The sequence below is a fragment of the Salvelinus alpinus genome, chromosome 25 (assembly GCF_045679555.1).
Source record: "Salvelinus alpinus chromosome 25, SLU_Salpinus.1, whole genome shotgun sequence".
In the NCBI taxonomy this organism is placed as follows: Eukaryota; Metazoa; Chordata; class Actinopteri; order Salmoniformes; family Salmonidae; genus Salvelinus; species Salvelinus alpinus.
In genome coordinates this window covers 3,934,828-3,951,284 of record NC_092110.1, presented here as the reverse complement: position 1 = coordinate 3,951,284, position 16,457 = coordinate 3,934,828, and the positions used below count along the sequence as shown (strand labels likewise).

Here is a 16,457-nt window from a genome sequence, read left to right as displayed (position 1 = left end):
TAGTTACAGTCTTGTTTGTGTGCGTTATGCAGTAAGGGGTAGCATGTAGCCTTCTCCTCCTCATCCTCCTCCGCATCTTCCTCCTTCAGTGCCCTTGTGTTTCAATAAATGATATGCCATATTTATATGTGTCTCACTGTATACAGGGTTGGCAGGAAGAGGTGCTGGTGTACCAGGAGGAGGTGGAGGGTCTGAGTGTTCTAGCCCAGCAAGTGTTGGACGAGACCCACATCAGCAGCCGGGTCAGCACCAGAGCTACCCAGCTCACCGCCCGCTACCACGCCCTGCTACTGCACCTACTGGTATGGAACACTTAAAGACGCACACACACACACACACACACACACACACACACACACAGACACTGACGTATACAACCACATGTAACACAGTAGATTTCATCCCTGTCCTGACCTGGGCACGGACCAGGGACCTTCTGCTCAACAACACTTTGCACTCACAAAGCTCTGAAACCACAGTGCAAGATCTGACAATTTTGTCTCTCGATTTTTCCTAAACTGTCTGTGTTTATGACGTAGGAGAGCATCAAGCAGCTGCAGGAGGAGGTGTATTGCATAGAGGAGGCCCAGAGTGTGTTCAGTACCTTCTCTGATTGGCTGAGCTCAGCCAAGAACAACTTCAGCACCGTGGCCATCAGCATCGACGTAGTGGACCGTGTTGCCATGGAGAGGAAGAAGAAGAAACTGGAGGTACAGTTATAGTCTCTTCTTACAGCTGCTGCCTTGTCTGGCATAAGAGAGACTACAGTCTGAGCTTCAGCTAAATGGAAGCCATGCCTCAAGTGACTTAGTTGGTAGACAACAACTGTTAGCGTAGCAAAAGTAAGCTCTTTTGAACCACTTGTGAGTGCGGGCCTAGTGTGTTTTAGCATTGCAGTGACACTCCCTTTGCTTTGCTTCATCCTCTGAGAACGTTATGGTCCCAGGCATAATGGTTTCTGCTTTCTTTCTATGTATATGTATGTCTGTCCTCTAGGCTCTGCAGGGTGACATGGAGCAAGGCCACAGCTTCCTGAGGACGATGCGTGAGAAGACGGAGCGAGCCATGGCCTTCCTGGAGGAACCAGAGGCAGACCAACTGAGGGAGGAGGTGGACGCCCATCTCTCCCAGCTAGAGGGCCTGATGGTTGGGCTACGCACTGAACACAGCTCCCTGGAGAAATGCATCTCCCTTTCCAAAGACTTCCTGGACAAGTACAAGGCCCAGGCTCAGTGGCTCACAGAGACCAAGGCTCTGCTAGGGATGCCTGTTGAACCCAAAGCTGAGCTCTATCAGAAGAAGGCCCAGTTAGCCAAATACAAGGTATGAACAGATCTATCTACAGTTGAAGTCGGAAGTTTACATACACTTAGGTTATTAAAACTCGTTTTTCAACCACCTCACAAATCTATTGTTAACAAACTATAGTTTTGGCAAGCCGGTTAGGACATCTACTTTGTGCATGACACAAGTAATTTTTCCAACAATTGTTCACAGACAGATTATTTCTGTCACGAACGTTGTGGTAAGAATCGGACCAAAATGCAGCGTGGTTTGGGTTCATCATCTTTATTTAACGTGAACCGGCAAAAAACAAGAAAGAAGAAAGAAACGAACGTGAAGCTATGCAGTGCTCAAGGCAACTATACACAAACAAGATCCCACAACAAACAGGTGGGAAAGGGCTGCCTAAATATGATCCCCAATCAGAGACAACGATAGACAGCTGCCTCTGATTGGGAACCATACCAGGCCAACATAGAAATAACAAAACTAGAGTACCCACCGTAGTCACACCCCGACCTAACCCAATTTAGAGAACAAAGGATCTCTAAGGTCAGGGCGTGACAGTACCCCCCCCAAAGGTGCGGACTCCGGCCGGACCCTCCCCTATAGAGTCGGGGGAGGGTCCGGCCGGAGTCCGCACCTTTGGGTGGGCATCTAGCCTCGGTGACAGCTCCGGTGCGGGACGTAGACCCTGCTCCGCTCGCGGATCCGCCCCGCTTCGGTGGCGACTCTGGTGCGGGGACCGTCGCCTGAAGTTCCGGACCATGGATCGTCGCCGGAGGAACCGGGCCGTGGATCATCGCCAGAGGAACCGGACCGGGAACCCTCGCTGAAGGCTCTGGACTGGGAACCCTCGCAGGAGGCTCTGGACTGGGAACCCTCACAGAAGGCTCTGGACTAGGAACCCTCGCTGGAGGCTCCGGACTGGGTACCCTCGCAGGAGGCTCTGGACTGGGAACCCCCGCGGGAGGCTCCGGACTGGGAACCCTCGCAGGAGGCTCTGGACTAGGAACCCTCGCTGGAGGCTCCGGACTGGGAACCCTCGCAGGAGGCTCTGGACTGGGAACCCTGGCAGGAGGCTCTGGACCATGGATCCTCACTGGAGGCAAGGGGCATGGATCATCACTGGACGCTCCGGGCCATGGATCATCACTGGAGGCTCCGGGCCATGGACCATCACTGGAGGCTCCGGGCCATGGATCATCACTGGAGGCTCTGGGCAATGGATCATCGCTGGAGGCTCTGGACTGCAGACCGTCGCTGGAGGCTCTGGACTGCAGACCGTCGCTGGAGGCTCTGGACTGCAGACCGTCGCTGGAGGCTCTGGACTGCCGACCGTCGTTGGAGGCTCTGGACTGCCGACTGTCGCTGGAGGCTCTGGACTGCAGACCGTCGCTGGAGGCTCTGTACTGCAGACCGTCGCTGGAGGCTCTGGACTGCCGACCGTCGCTGGAGGCTCTGGACTGCAGACCGTCGCTGGAGGCTCTGGACTGCAGACCGTCGCTGGAGGCTCTGGACTGTAGACCGTCGCTGGAGGCCTGGTGCGTGGAGCTGGCACAGGACGTACCGGGCTGGGGAGACGCACAGGAGGCTTGGAGCATGGAGCCGGCACAGGACGTACCGGGCTGGGGAGACTCACAGGAGACCTGGTGCGTGGAGCTGGCACAGGACGTACCGGGCTGGGGAGACGCACTGGAGGCCGGGTGCGTGGAGCCGGCACAGGACGTACCGGGCTGTGGAGGCGCACTGGAGGTCTGGAGCGTAGAGCTGGTACAACGTGTCCTGGACAGATGACAACCTTCGCACGGCAAGTGCAGGGAGCTGGCACAGAACGTACCGGGCTGTGGCGCACTGGAGACACGGTGCGTAGAACCGGCACACATTGTACCGGAACGATAACACGCTCCTCAAAGCGAGTGCGGAGAGCTGGCACAGGATGTGCAGGGCTGGGCAGGCGTACTGGAGACCTGGTGCCTGGAGCCAGCACAGTCTTCACCAGACAGCTAGCACGCTCCTCAGGACAAGTACGGAGAGCTGACTCAGGTGGCATTAAACTGAGGACACGCTCCTTAGGGCGAATGCCATGCCCCATGCACCAACACAACAGCTCTCTCATAACTCTCTCCTCCAATTTCCCCATCAACTCCCAGACTGGCTCTGGTTCACCCCTCGGCTCCGCCGACCACCCCGTGTGGACTGGCTCTGGTTCACACCTCGGCTCTGCCAACCACCCCGTGTGCCCCCCCCCCAAATTTTTTTTGAGGCTGCCTCGGGCCTCTGTTGTGGCCGCGAACCCCGGTGTTGTCGTTGTTGCTCCCTCGCTGCCTCCGCCTGCTTCCATGGCAGGCTTCTGTCTCCTGCCATGAATTTGTCCCACGTCCAGGATGTCCTCCACTCTTGGCTTTCCCCCCCAAAATTTTTTTTGAGGCTGCCTCGGGCCTCTGTTGTGGCCGCGAACCCCGGTGTTGTCGTTGTTGCTCCCTCGCTGCCTCCGCCTGCTTCCATGGCAGGCTTCTGTCTCCTGCCATGATTTTGTCCCACGTCCAGGATGTCCTCCACTCTTGGCTTTCCTCCCAGGCCCAGGATCCCTGCTCCTCCTGGGCACGCTGCTTTGTCCTGGTGTGGTGGGATCTTCTGTAACGATCTTTGTTGGAAGGACCAAGATGCAGCGTGGGGTAGGTTAATAATTTTTATTTATGATAACCGGCACAAAACAAGAAAGAGTAACAAACGAAACGTACCGCTTTGTAGGGCTAAAAAGCAACAATACAAAAACAAGATCCCACAACCACAGTGGGGAAAAGGCTGCCTAAATATGATCCCCAATCAGAGACAACGATTGACAGCTTCCTCTGATTGGGAACCATATCAGGACAACATAGAAATACAAAAACTAGAGTAACCACCCTAGTCACACCCTGACCTAACCAAAATAGAGAATAAAAAGGATCTCTAAGGTCAGGGCGTGACAAATAAATAATTCTCTCTACTACTATTCTCACATTTCACATTCTTAAAATAAAGTGGTGATCCTAACTGACCTAAGACAGGGAATTTTTATCAGGATTAAACGTCTGGAATTGTGAAAAACTGAGTTTAAATGTATTTGTCTAAGGTGTATGTAAACTTCCGACTTCAACTGTATCTATGTGTGCCTTGTAAAAATAGACATATCATCAACAACTGATTCATTATTGACATTCAAAGGATGTTTTTCCTCTTACATAGACGATCCAGCAGACAGTGCAGTCTCACGAGTCAGCGGTGAGGTCTGTGGTTGAGAAAGGAGAGGCTCTGCTGGATTCGGTCCGCGACCCTACCATCAGGGACAACATGAGCAGACTACAGACAGACTACCAGGACCTCTGCACTGCAGCCAGGGTAGGTGTTCTCCTACAGTACACATGATTCACTTTTCAATTATTAGAGAGCTTCCTTGGTTTATAGGTATCTAGTCTTTTGTGACAGACTAGCTAGCTACCCAGAGCATGCAACCAAAATGTGTCATTGTCCTACCTGATTGATGTGGTGGCTGAGACTACTGTAGCTTTGTCTATAAGGTAAAAATAGTCATCCTGTACTATTTACAGGGCCAGGTCCAGAGTCTGATGGAGTGGGTGAAGGAGCATGAGGGCTACAGCAGTGAGCTTCAGGAGGTGGAGAAGTGGCTCCTTCAGATGTCCAGTAGGCTGGTCACCTCAGACTCCATGCAGACCTGCACCATGGAGACGGCCACACAGCAACTGGCTCGGCACAAGGTGAGTAGATTCATTAAGTTGTGGATTGGAACCGTATGAGAATCCATGAGAATGAAATGACGCAATAACACCTGTTAGCGTGACAATGGAATTATGCTTCTGAAGTTCTAAACCAGCATTCTAAAATGGCAATTTAGAAGTTTTGGGGTTTATAATCATAACCCTTGTCTGTCACATTTCTTCTCAGGCAATCATGGAGGAGATAGCTAGCTTCGAGGAGCGCCTGACCAGTCTGAAGGAGAAGGGAGATGACCTGATGTCCAACTGTACTACAGACCAGGTGCAGGCTAAGATCAGCCAGCAGGTCCAGGCTCACCAGCAGGGCACCAGAGACAGTTACTCAGCCATCTGCAGCACCGCACAGCGTGTGAGTACTATAGTAACAATCTACTCTAAGCTAAGCTACGCTACGCTGGTCTGCTCTGTTCTGCTCTACTCTAATCTACTATACTCTACTCTGATCTGCTCTCCGCTACACTACTCTACTCACTTACTGGCTACATCTCTTCACTTGTGTGTCTGTGTCTGCTTCATCAGGTGTACCAAAGTCTTGACAGGGAGCTGCAGAAACATGTCAGTCACCAGGACACTCTGCAGCAGTGCCAGACCTGGCTCTCCACTGTCCATGAGGAGCTCCGGCTGCGTTGTCAACCCCCCTCTGGCCTGCAGGAGGCCCTCAAACAGGTTACTGACTGACTGCTCCCTGCTCTTTTATAGGCAGAGAATGAGAATCAAATGACACAATAATGGTGTTTTCATGGCAATGTTATGCCTTAGAATTCTGGAATTTTGTGGTCAGGTGAAAATAGAAGGCTCTGCTTCAATGGGAAAACCTGCGAAATTAACAAATGAAAATGTTTTATCAAGCTGATTACATTTGTTTGTATATTACCTGTACAGGTGAAGCACTACAGGGCTCTACAGGAGCAAGCCAGTACATACCTGGACCTGGTGTGTTCTGTGTGTGACCTATCTGATGATGCTGTGAGAGTCACTGTTGCTGAGGTCCAGCGGGTCAAACACACGGTGTGTAGGCTGGTCTTACCGTACATTCACTTCTGGTCATCATCACATCATCCTTACCATATTGACAACAGGGTTTTCACCATGAGTTTCAAGTATTTGCCATATGTAATACATACATCTTACTCTCACTATCTCTCATAATAAAAACAACATTAGTTCAGGGCATGAGAGTTCAGGGCAAATATGTAGGCCTGTAAATAGGCATACAACAACCAGTAAAGATATCATAAAGCTGAAGTACATAAAGTATCACAATAAAACATTCCCATATTCATACGTTGACTTCATGTTGTTGTGCGCTCTGGTGTATGCTTCATGTTGTTGTACACTGTACTGTTTACTGTACAGATCGAGGAGAGGATGTCTAGCTCCCAGGAGCTGTCGGAGGGCTGGAAGGAGATAAAGGAGCAGAAGCAGGAGCTGTCTGGTCTGTTCCAGGACATGGAGCAGCAGCTCCTCAGTCTCTCCAGAAGACCAGCCGAGCTCGAGACCAAGATCGCCCACAACATGCTCACCCAGGCCAAGGTAGAGATCTGATGACAGACCAAGGTCGTCAAAACGTTGTCACCAATAAACCACATAGGAGCATCGACTGCAGTGTGCAGAGTTTTTTTTATTTTAAATTTTTAGAGAGCAGAGTCCCACTCCCCAGCTTGGTCTCATAGACTAGACGTAACATAGTAAACGAAAATCCAGGACACTCAAATTAGTATGATATGTTACATTTGGTATGTTTACATAAGACAGAAGGTTACTTAAGGCAAAAACAAAAGGAGGGTGGTTGGTCGGCGTATAACGCGAACGTCTAGCAACACAAAGGTTGCGTGTTCGAATCTCATCACGGAAAACTTTAGCAGTTGAACTAATTAGTAACTTTGCAACTACTTACTACTTTTAAGATACTTTGCAACTGCTTAGCATGTTAGTTAACCTTTCCCCTAACCCTAACCTTTTAACCTAACTCCTAACCCTAACCCCTAGCCTAGATAACGTTAGCCACCTAGTTAATGTTAGCCTCAACAAATTGTAATTCGTAACATATCATTCGAATTGCAATTCGTAACATTTCATACAAAATGGATGATGGACATCCACAAATTAATACTTACATACCAAACGTAACATATCATTCTAATTTGAGTGTCCCGGATTTTTGTTTACTATATTACGTCTACCCCGAGTCCAGGTTGCACTCCCATCTTCCCTACCTTCTTCCCTAAATCTTAAATTATATGAAAAATGTGTATTTGTCAATATCAGTTTCACAGATTTAGGAAATTGCTCACATACAAACCACTAACACAGCATGAGACAAAACATGCACATTGATCAAATCCAAGTAATGTTTCTCTACTCTCTTCAACAGGAGTTTAGCAATCAGCTGCAGAGTAAACAAGCCACCCTAACCAGGATGACAGAGAGTGTGAATCGTCTGACTGAGGGCCAGGCCAGCCCGGAGCATGGGGAAGTAGGGCGTCTGAGCCACTCCTGGCTGGAGCTGTGTCACCAGGCTAACAGGCTGCAGGATCAGAGGCAGGAGGACCTGCAGAGGACCCAGGAGTACCACGACTGCATCACAGCCATGGAGGCACTGTTTGAGCAGGTGTCCAAGGAGTGGGACAACCTGGCCAGGTGGGGTCATCTATCTATTTGAAACACACAACTGAGTTACTACAGGATGGGAACTAGAAGTGTATGCAATATGGGTGTATTGCAATAACTTTGCTCTGATTCCACCCGTAATAGTATTACAATACACTATTAAAGTGATTACTTTATGTATTGATAACATCACAAAAAAGCAACAACTTAAAATATATTTGGTTCTGTATGGCCAAATCCCAGCCAGTCTTGTTGCTATGTGGGTTGCTAGTGAATGAGCAGTCCCTTTCATAGCAAAAGTATATTGATGTGGGATCAGTCTCCAGAGCACATAGAAGACTGACTCTATGTGGAATAGCTGAATAATCATAGTTGCCATGACAGTGGCAACATGACTTAAGAGTTCGGGAGCTGTACCAACATTCTAAAAACCATGACAATGGGTCTCAAACATTCTTCTTGAACAGTATAACTGAACTTCTTCTGTCACCATCATCACTAGAATGTGTGTTAGCTTTGAAAAATTGTTATTGTGGAATCCAGTCATTGAATATCTTCCTTTTCTCTCCAAGGACTGATGCTGAAAGTTCATCTGAGCACTTGGAGGCGTTGAAAAAACTTTCCGTGGCTCTCAGAGACCAGAAGGGAACTCTGGAGGACCTGAAGGACCAGAGGCAGAAAGTCATCTACCATCTGAATCTTGACGATAAAGAGCTGGTCAAAGAGCAAATCGGCCACTTCGAGCAGCGCTGGGCCCAGCTACAGAGCCTCATCGACAGGAAGATCCAGGACTCGGTGCTGACCCTGGAGGACATGGCCCAGGTGTGTGTGTGGCGGGAGGGGAGTGTTGGGAAAGGTAGAAGACACATTTCTGGTCTAACCTATGGGCAATTAAGTATCTATTCTATTCTATTCAGGTGGAGGCCCGTCTGAGGGAGGCCAGGGAGTGGGCCGAGGAGCAGCAGCCTGCCCTGTCTGAAGCCATGAAGATGAGTCCTCCTCCAGAGTTGTCCCAAAGCTTCCTGTTTGACCACCTCAGCATCTGCAGTGAACTGGAGGCTAAGCAGCTGCTTCTGGCTCAGGCCATGACCGACGCTGACCGCGTCCTGGCTCACCTGGGGCTCAACGAGCGCCAGCGCCTGCAGCAGCTCATCTCAGACACCCAGGCTGAGGTGGAGTCACTCAGTGTGAAGGTGGGTGTTTAAAAAATAAATAATACTATTTGGGTTTCTGACACTTGCACATGCCTGTTTAACTTATGCTTATACTGTATTCATGCTATTATCTTTTTTTGCATGTATTTATTGTGTAAATACAATAAAGGTGGCCCAGAGGAGGAAGCACCTCAGCAAGGCCTTCACAGAGAGAACACAGTTCCTGCAGGCTGTCAACCAGTCCATCACCTGGGTCCAGCAGAATGAGAAGAAGGCCCAGGCAGAGGAGTACATAGCCCTGCTACCTGACGACCTGGCCAAGCAGGTGCGAACCTGCAGGAACATCCAGAGCAGCCTAAAGGCCTACCAGAGCGAGCTGACCTCCCTGTGGTCCCAAGGCAGAGACCTGATGAGGGACGCCACCGAGGACGAGAAGGTTGAGATGCTCACCAAGCTGCAGGAGCTGCAGAACATCTTTGAGAAGGCCCTGCAGAAGTGTGGCCAGAGGCTCCAGGAGCTGGAAAAGGTGCTTGTCTCCAGAAAGTACTTCAAGGCAGACCTGGAGAAGACATGTCAGTGGTTGAAACAGGCAGACATAGTGACCTTCCCTGAGATTAACCTCATGAATGGTGACTTGGAGCTGAACGTGCAGCTGTTGAAGTACCAGCAGATAGTAGAGCAGGCGATGGAATATGAAAACCTCCTACTGATCGTCCAGAGAGCTGGTCAGGAGATCCTGCCCACTCTGAATGAAGTGGACCACTGTTACTTGGACGAGAAACTCAATGCTCTCCCACAGCAATACAATAGCATACTAGCTCTGGCCAAAGAGAAACATGAGAAGATTGAACAGGCCATTCTATCCAGAAAGGAGTATGCCTCCTTCATAGATGTAACACATCATGCATTGAAGGAGCTTGAGGAGCAGTTCCATAACTTGGGGACTCAGCCTGTCGGTCTACAGACAGAGGAGGTTGTCAGTTTACAGAACGATTACAAAGCTCTTCAGGTAGATCTGAGCAACCTTGGTCTGGCTGTCAGTGAACTAAACCAAAAGAAAGAAGGATTCCGAAGCACCGGTCAACCCTGGCGGCCTGAAGAGATGACCCAGCTGGTGAGCCTCTACAATGGGCTCAAGAGGCTCATCGAACAGCGGGTGGAGCACCTCGACGACACGCTGGAGTCCTTCGAGGACCACAAGGCCATGGCCATGCAGGTAGACTCAGAGCTGAAGGCTACCAAAGAACAGCTGGTCAAGGTCAACGCAGAGACTCAGTCGGCGGAGGAGAGGCTGAAGAACTACCATTCCCTGGCCGGGAGTCTCCAGAGCGCCAGCTCTCATCTTTCCAGACTCATGGAGCAGATGGACAACCTGGCTCCTCAGCTGGACCAGGCTGCCCACGAGGCCTCCAGAGAACAGGTGGTCTTGTGGCAGGAGGAGCTGCAGTCCCTGCAGTCTGCCGTAGGGGAGCTGATAGTGGAGTGTGAGAATAGGTTTGTCCAGAGTAAAGACTTTGAGACGGAGGTGAAGCGGACCCTGGACTGGCTGCAGCAAATCAGGGATGAGCTGGACTGTGCTGTGGTGGTGGACGTGAGGGTAGAGAAGGTCCAGGAGGAGATCAGGAAGCAGCAGATTATGCAGGAAGAGGTCCAGTCCAGGCTGAGGATTGTGGCTGCCCTGAGCAGCAGGGAGAAACAGAAGTACACCAGCGCCAATGAGCTGGTCCCAGCCCACGTTGACTTGAGCCTGGAGGAGATGGCCAAACTACAGGCTGATGTCCAACAGGCTCTGAGCTCCAAACAGGTGAAGTGATATCATATTGTCTCGATGTATTATAATATAAGGGAGTGGGGTTGCAAACGTCTGGAAAATATCCCAAATCTCCTAGGTGTTTATAAAATCTCAGTTGAAAGATTTCATCTGGGAACTTTGCGAACGTTTCTGGAATTTTTGTACGCTATGAGGGAGTAATAGTGACAATAACATATCCTGTTTGTTGACATCTATTAGTATTGTTAGCTTCACATACTCACCATTTCCCTTCCCTGTCTGTTCTCCAGATCACCCTGGAGCAGGCCTTAGCGTTGTGTCAGAAGTACCACTTCCGGATGCAGTCAGCGTGTGAGTGGCTGGAGGACGCAGTGGCCTTCCTACAGCTAGCCAGCCTGGGGGTGGACGTAGAAAACTATGAGGAATGTCTACGCCAGCAGGAGGACATCATGGCCTCGGAGCAGGTAGGTGCTCCAATAACTTGTCTGGGTGGATAATGTAGAGCAAAAAATGAATCCGCTCAAATGTATAACGCTCCCAAAGTGTTTAGTTTAATAGGACGTTTTCGACGAACTGGGCCTTTGTCAGGACTAAATAAAGTGTGGTTTATTAGGATATGTTGCTAAAAGGTCAAGCAAACTGAAGCGAAGCTTCAATTGCAACTTATATTTAAGAGTGATTTTTTTGTGTCCTTTTTTTCCATTTTTGATGTGATTGATTGTCTCTCCCTTTACCTCTCCCTTAACCACGTTCTCTTCCTGTGCCTCGTGGCAGGAGTTCTTGTGCCACCTGCAGGAGTTGGAGGCTCTGCCCCACCAGCTGGAGAACCTGGTTAACCCTACAGCCAAGGAGCAGCTTAGGCTGAGTGTGGAGTCTGCTCAGCAGAGAGGAGTGGAGGTCCGAGATCAGCTGCAGTGTCATCAGGACGTCCTGATCAGGTACAGGAAGTAAAGGAAAAGGTTCAATTGTAACCAAAATATGGACATATAATATATGCCATTTAGTGGACGCTTTCATGCAAAGCGACTTAAAATAATTTGTGCATGGACAATATGGTTTTAAAAGTGTTGAATACAGAGAGAGAGACCTTGGTGCAGAGATGGGCAATTTAGTGTTAACTTAGTATAACACAGACAGAACTGATTGGATTGTCTTAAAGTGATCGCCGTCATCGTGACATTGTTACTCAATTGAAACTAAGACATTAAATCCCCTTCAACACATGCTTCCCTCCAACACAATGAAGTGCATATTATGTTTTATAAACTGGATGGTTTGAGCCCTGAATGCTTATTGGCTGAAAGCCGTGGTATATCAGACCATGTATTACGGGTATGACAAAAAGTTACTTTTTACCGTTATTGCTATTATATTATAACCAGTTTATAATAGCAATAAGGTACCTCAGGAGTTTGTGATATATGGACAATATACCACAGCCAATGGCTTTATTGCGTCATGCATAAGAACAGCCCCTAGCCGTGGTATATTGGCCATATACCACACCTCCTCAGCCTTATTGCTTAAATATCTTCTGTAAATACTTGGCTGCACCATGCATTTCCTTACTGGTACAATAAAGTTGGAATGGAATTGAATTAAATTGACTGTCCTGTGTTGTCCCTAGCTGTGTTGCCCAGTGGAAGTCCTACCAGGAGACGAGGCAGACAGTGATTGAACTGATGAACGAGGCAGAGAAGAAGCTGACTGAGTTCTCCACCGCCAAGGCTGCCACCTTTCTGGAGGCAGAGGAGAAGCTCAGGGGTCACAGGGTAAAAGAGGACCATGGGAAAATAAAGATGATAGCCAAATGATGGCGTCATTGTACATTCATCTTTAGTAATCAAAGCACAAAGAAGTAAAGATGAGACTTTATTTATGAACACTCATAATATGCGAACTGACCACGACTCTTCTCTTGTGTGTATATTTCCTCCTCTCCTCCCTCCCTGCCAGTCCCTGGTGTCGATGGTGAATGGGTTCCAGGAGAAGCTGACCGGGCTGGAGGAGCAGGCATCCCAGCTGGAGCTGGTGGGTAGTGACGCCAGCAAGGCCACCATCAGCCGCTCCATGACCACGGTGTGGCAGCGCTGGACCCGGTTACGCAGCGTAGCACGAGGGCAGGAGAGGGTCCTAGAGGACACGGCCCAGGAGTGGAGGACCTTCAGAGAGAAGGTATAGTAGGCTACACAGAAACATGTGACTATGAGTGTGAGTACAGTGTGTTCGCGAATAAACAGTGGAGAAGACCATAATATCAACCTAAGTCCATGAATATAACTACTGTTCCCTAAGGAGGGCAACGAGGTACAACACAGTTAGGGGGACAAGAGCGCAATCCTCATAGCTCTCCATTGTACAGTATACTGACTGAAAGGGAACTAAACAGTATACTATCAGCACTTGCTGGATTATTTATTTGTTCCCCTTATGCCCTTTGTTGCTGTCTGCCGTAAAGGTTCTCTAAAGAGTGTACACTACTCCATAGTAGAAGCTAACAATGATGCTTTGTAAACAAGTCATTACAGGTTCAGCACACTATCTAGATTTTCCCCCGCCTGTGTTCCTTTCAGATGGTGAAGCTGAGGAACATGGTGGACGAGCTCCAGAGCCGTGTGATAGACTGTGCTGTGGAGAAGGCCTCCAAGGCTTCCTTACAGTCTGTGTTGGACCAGCATGAGCTGCTGATCCAGGACATGGAGAGGGAGCTGAGCTCCCTCACCCTGCTGCGTCAGTACGCCCTCAGCCTGCTCCATGACGTGGAGGTCCCCTCACCTTCCCCCACCTCCGAACAGGACGAACTGCCCAGTCTCAAGGAGATCAGAGCTGAACAAGACCGCATGGAAAGGTGCAGATCAAGATTGTTAGGTTTTGCGCAGTCTCGTCCCACAGCCGCTGTGGAGCTCCATGAGTCTGGCAATCGAGCCTATGTTTTTCATTTGCATAACAGATGGATTGGCAACTCAGGAATTAGATCTGTTGTTGTTTGCATTGAACAGAATAAGAGAGATAATTGTCCATTTAGTTACAAGTGGAAATTTTGTCTTCTGTATTTCCCAACCCTCCAGTTCAAAAACAGTTCAAATATCTTAGGAGGCACAGAATAATGGAGCTGAGTGGTTTTATGTCTCTCCACCAGTCTGCTGCAGCAGGCGCGTACCAAGCGTAGCCAGGCTGGGATGGAGCTGAGGGATAGAGAGGAGGTGGAGAAGAACCTGAGTGTGGTCAAAGCCTGGATCCAGGAGACCAGGGAGCTGCTTCTCAACCCTACCCCAGATATAGATGCTCTGCTGCAGGAGCTGGAGGTAAGCCGCCGACTAACCCTATGGAACTAGAGATTGAGTAAACACAATCTAACACATGATCACGTCATTTTTTGCAATTTTTGCAAATACAAAATTCCATTATGCATTTACTCAACTGTTGTATCAAGTACTACTGTATGCTAAGGCGTAGTCTCAGGCTGGGATCAAGGCTAGCTATGGCAAAAATTCAAGAATTGTTATGTGAGTGGCTTGTTTTTGAGTCTTGGTACATGTGCATGACCATGTTTCTCTTATGTATTGTACAGGTGGTGCACAGTGATGTGATCGGGTACCGTCAGCATTTGGATAAGATAGCAGAGCAGCAGCAGAGCAAGTATCTGGACCTGTACACCATCCTGCCCTCGGAGATCTCCATGCAGCTGGCTGAGGTGTCCCTCGCACTGGGGGCCATCGAGGACCAGGTACCCGGACTATCTAGCGCTTGCTATCTCTCACTGGGCCAGGTTCCTGGACACAGACTAAGCCTAGCCATGAACTAAAAAGCAGGTTCAATCTCGATTCAAATAGATTAGGCTTAATCTGTGTCCAGGAAACCAGTCCACTGCGTCAACTAACTGTATCTTTTACTATTGTAAATGTAAATGATTAGAGAAGTTATTACAGGGTTAAGTTTGTACGTTTCCCTTCTGAATTTCCTAAGGTTCTATCCAAAGAAAGAGAGATTCAGAAGACAAGAGACATCAAGGAGGACTTCAGCTCCAGGATCCATGACGTGTCGGAGAAGATGAAAGCCATCTCCGCCAGACTCAAAGACAAAGCCAGCGATGTCGAACACGCTAAAGACGAGACCAAGGTGAGCGGGAGCTGAAGATGCTCATGCATATGACTCTGAATAAGGGTTTTGGGGGTCAATTTATTGTCAATTCAATCAATTCAGGAAGTAAACTGAAATACATTCACAAAAGTGAATGAGCACCCAGAGCTGCTATCTTGGTCAGTCCGTTTAACCCAGAGTTTCTCTCTTCTCCTCAGTGCCTTTGTGATGACCTGGAGAGCTGTCGTCGGACTCTCTCAGAGCTGGATGCTGCAGTCCAGGAGTTCAGCAGACGGAACCCCATCTTGGCCAAACAGCTGAGCGATGCCATAGTCAAGTTAGGAGACATCCACCACCACACTGCCCGACTGGCCGAGTGTAGAACCATCTGGCTCAAAAAGGTTAGGGACCAATTGTATAAATGTGTTGAGGGGGAAAAACACAATATACATGAGAAGTCTTGTTGTTACACTGTTGTTGTAACGATGTTGTTGTTACACTGAAAAGGTGGCATTAACGTACTGTGTTGCCCAGCCCAAAATGTTTATATGGGGCAATTTGACGTGCTATTTATACCATAACGTACATTACCCATACATAGTCAGTGTCATTAAGGTATGCATTTCCCTGCTGTTGTTCCCTGGTTCCTCAATTCCTCTCTGTTATCTCACCTGTCCAGGCCGATGCCCACCTAGAGGAGTACAGTGAGATGCTGGACTTCATAGTGAGGTGGTCGGAGAAAGCCAAGGGCCTGGTGAGGGCCAACATCATCTGGAACTCCTCCCCTCATCTGCAGGAACAAATAAGGATGTACCAGGTGGGTGGAGATATGAATAAACACATGTGGAGTTACCGGATTGAAATGCTGATACAGACTGTATGAAACTCTCCCTGTTCACTTCCACTGTACCATCTTCAACAATACTGGTGGTGTTTGTGTGTGTAAGGAAATAAACATGTGTTCTATTCCCCTGTCTCCTATCATTATCCCTCCAGGATGTTACTTATTTTCTTATTAACCGGCACCTCTTAGGGTCCATCACTGGTTGGCCCTTTTTTTTCATAAACAGTGTCCTCTTATTCCATTCATTGCCTGTGTTGTGCTTTCCCCCTCCCCTCCCCGTCACCATCAGTCTGTGCTGCGCGAGTCCCGGGAGCTCCATGGGGACCTGCAGGCCATGGGAGAGAAGGTGGATCTGCTGTCTGAGGTGCTGCAGACGGAGAACATGTCCCAGCAGGTGTGTGAGCTCAGCCGCCACACCGAGGAGCTCCAGCAGACCGTCAGGACACGCCTGCAGAGCCTACAGGACGCAGCCAAGGTACTGACTCAGACATACTGTATGCGCTGACCTTGCATTTTAGCCTAGCATCTGCTTTTACTCCTGCATTGTTGTTCGTCTTTGTCTCAGAGACGGTCGAATAGCTTTTAGCATCTCCGTGTTATTCTCACCTGTACATACACATATATTTGATTGATTGACCTGTGTGTAGTGACAGACGGTTAACATGACTTGATTAGCTAGCCAGCTAGCCCTCAGAAGATTTGGTTCCGGGTTCTGAGATTAACCTGTGTGTGTGTCCTGTGTCGTCCTCTCAGAGTATGGAGCGTCTGGAGTACGAGGTGAAGACCCTACATGTTGCTCTGGAACAGGTCCAAGCTACACTGACCTCTCCTGAGCTGGCCCGACAGAGTCTCAAGGAACAACTGGCCCAGAGACAGGTAACTACCTCTTCTTCTGCTGCCGCTGCCGCTGCTGCTGCGGAGAATGTGACGTTCCC

At 49.1% G+C, this 16,457-nt stretch overlaps 1 protein-coding gene across 7 annotated transcripts in view; it reads left to right on the top strand.

Annotated features, from left to right (window-relative positions):
* syne1b (spectrin repeat containing, nuclear envelope 1b) overlaps positions 1-16,457 on the top strand; it is a 145,692-nt gene that overhangs the window by 65,951 nt on the left and 63,284 nt on the right. For all 7 annotated transcript variants that reach the window (XM_071365255.1, XM_071365258.1, XM_071365251.1 and 4 more), the window contains 25 exons: positions 147-302; positions 540-710; positions 997-1,323; positions 4,516-4,668; positions 4,878-5,045; positions 5,233-5,412; positions 5,583-5,729; positions 5,946-6,071; positions 6,420-6,596; positions 7,438-7,703; positions 8,246-8,495; positions 8,591-8,866; positions 8,997-10,631; positions 10,889-11,062; positions 11,373-11,536; positions 12,226-12,370; positions 12,555-12,773; positions 13,172-13,446; positions 13,738-13,903; positions 14,170-14,325; positions 14,565-14,717; positions 14,897-15,079; positions 15,358-15,495; positions 15,812-15,997; positions 16,276-16,398. In XM_071365255.1, coding sequence (XP_071221356.1) covers positions 147-302; positions 540-710; positions 997-1,323; positions 4,516-4,668; positions 4,878-5,045; positions 5,233-5,412; positions 5,583-5,729; positions 5,946-6,071; positions 6,420-6,596; positions 7,438-7,703; positions 8,246-8,495; positions 8,591-8,866; positions 8,997-10,631; positions 10,889-11,062; positions 11,373-11,536; positions 12,226-12,370; positions 12,555-12,773; positions 13,172-13,446; positions 13,738-13,903; positions 14,170-14,325; positions 14,565-14,717; positions 14,897-15,079; positions 15,358-15,495; positions 15,812-15,997; positions 16,276-16,398 — 6,114 coding nt within the window. The remainder of the gene's footprint in view (positions 1-146; positions 303-539; positions 711-996; positions 1,324-4,515; positions 4,669-4,877; positions 5,046-5,232; positions 5,413-5,582; positions 5,730-5,945; positions 6,072-6,419; positions 6,597-7,437; positions 7,704-8,245; positions 8,496-8,590; positions 8,867-8,996; positions 10,632-10,888; positions 11,063-11,372; positions 11,537-12,225; positions 12,371-12,554; positions 12,774-13,171; positions 13,447-13,737; positions 13,904-14,169; positions 14,326-14,564; positions 14,718-14,896; positions 15,080-15,357; positions 15,496-15,811; positions 15,998-16,275; positions 16,399-16,457) is intronic.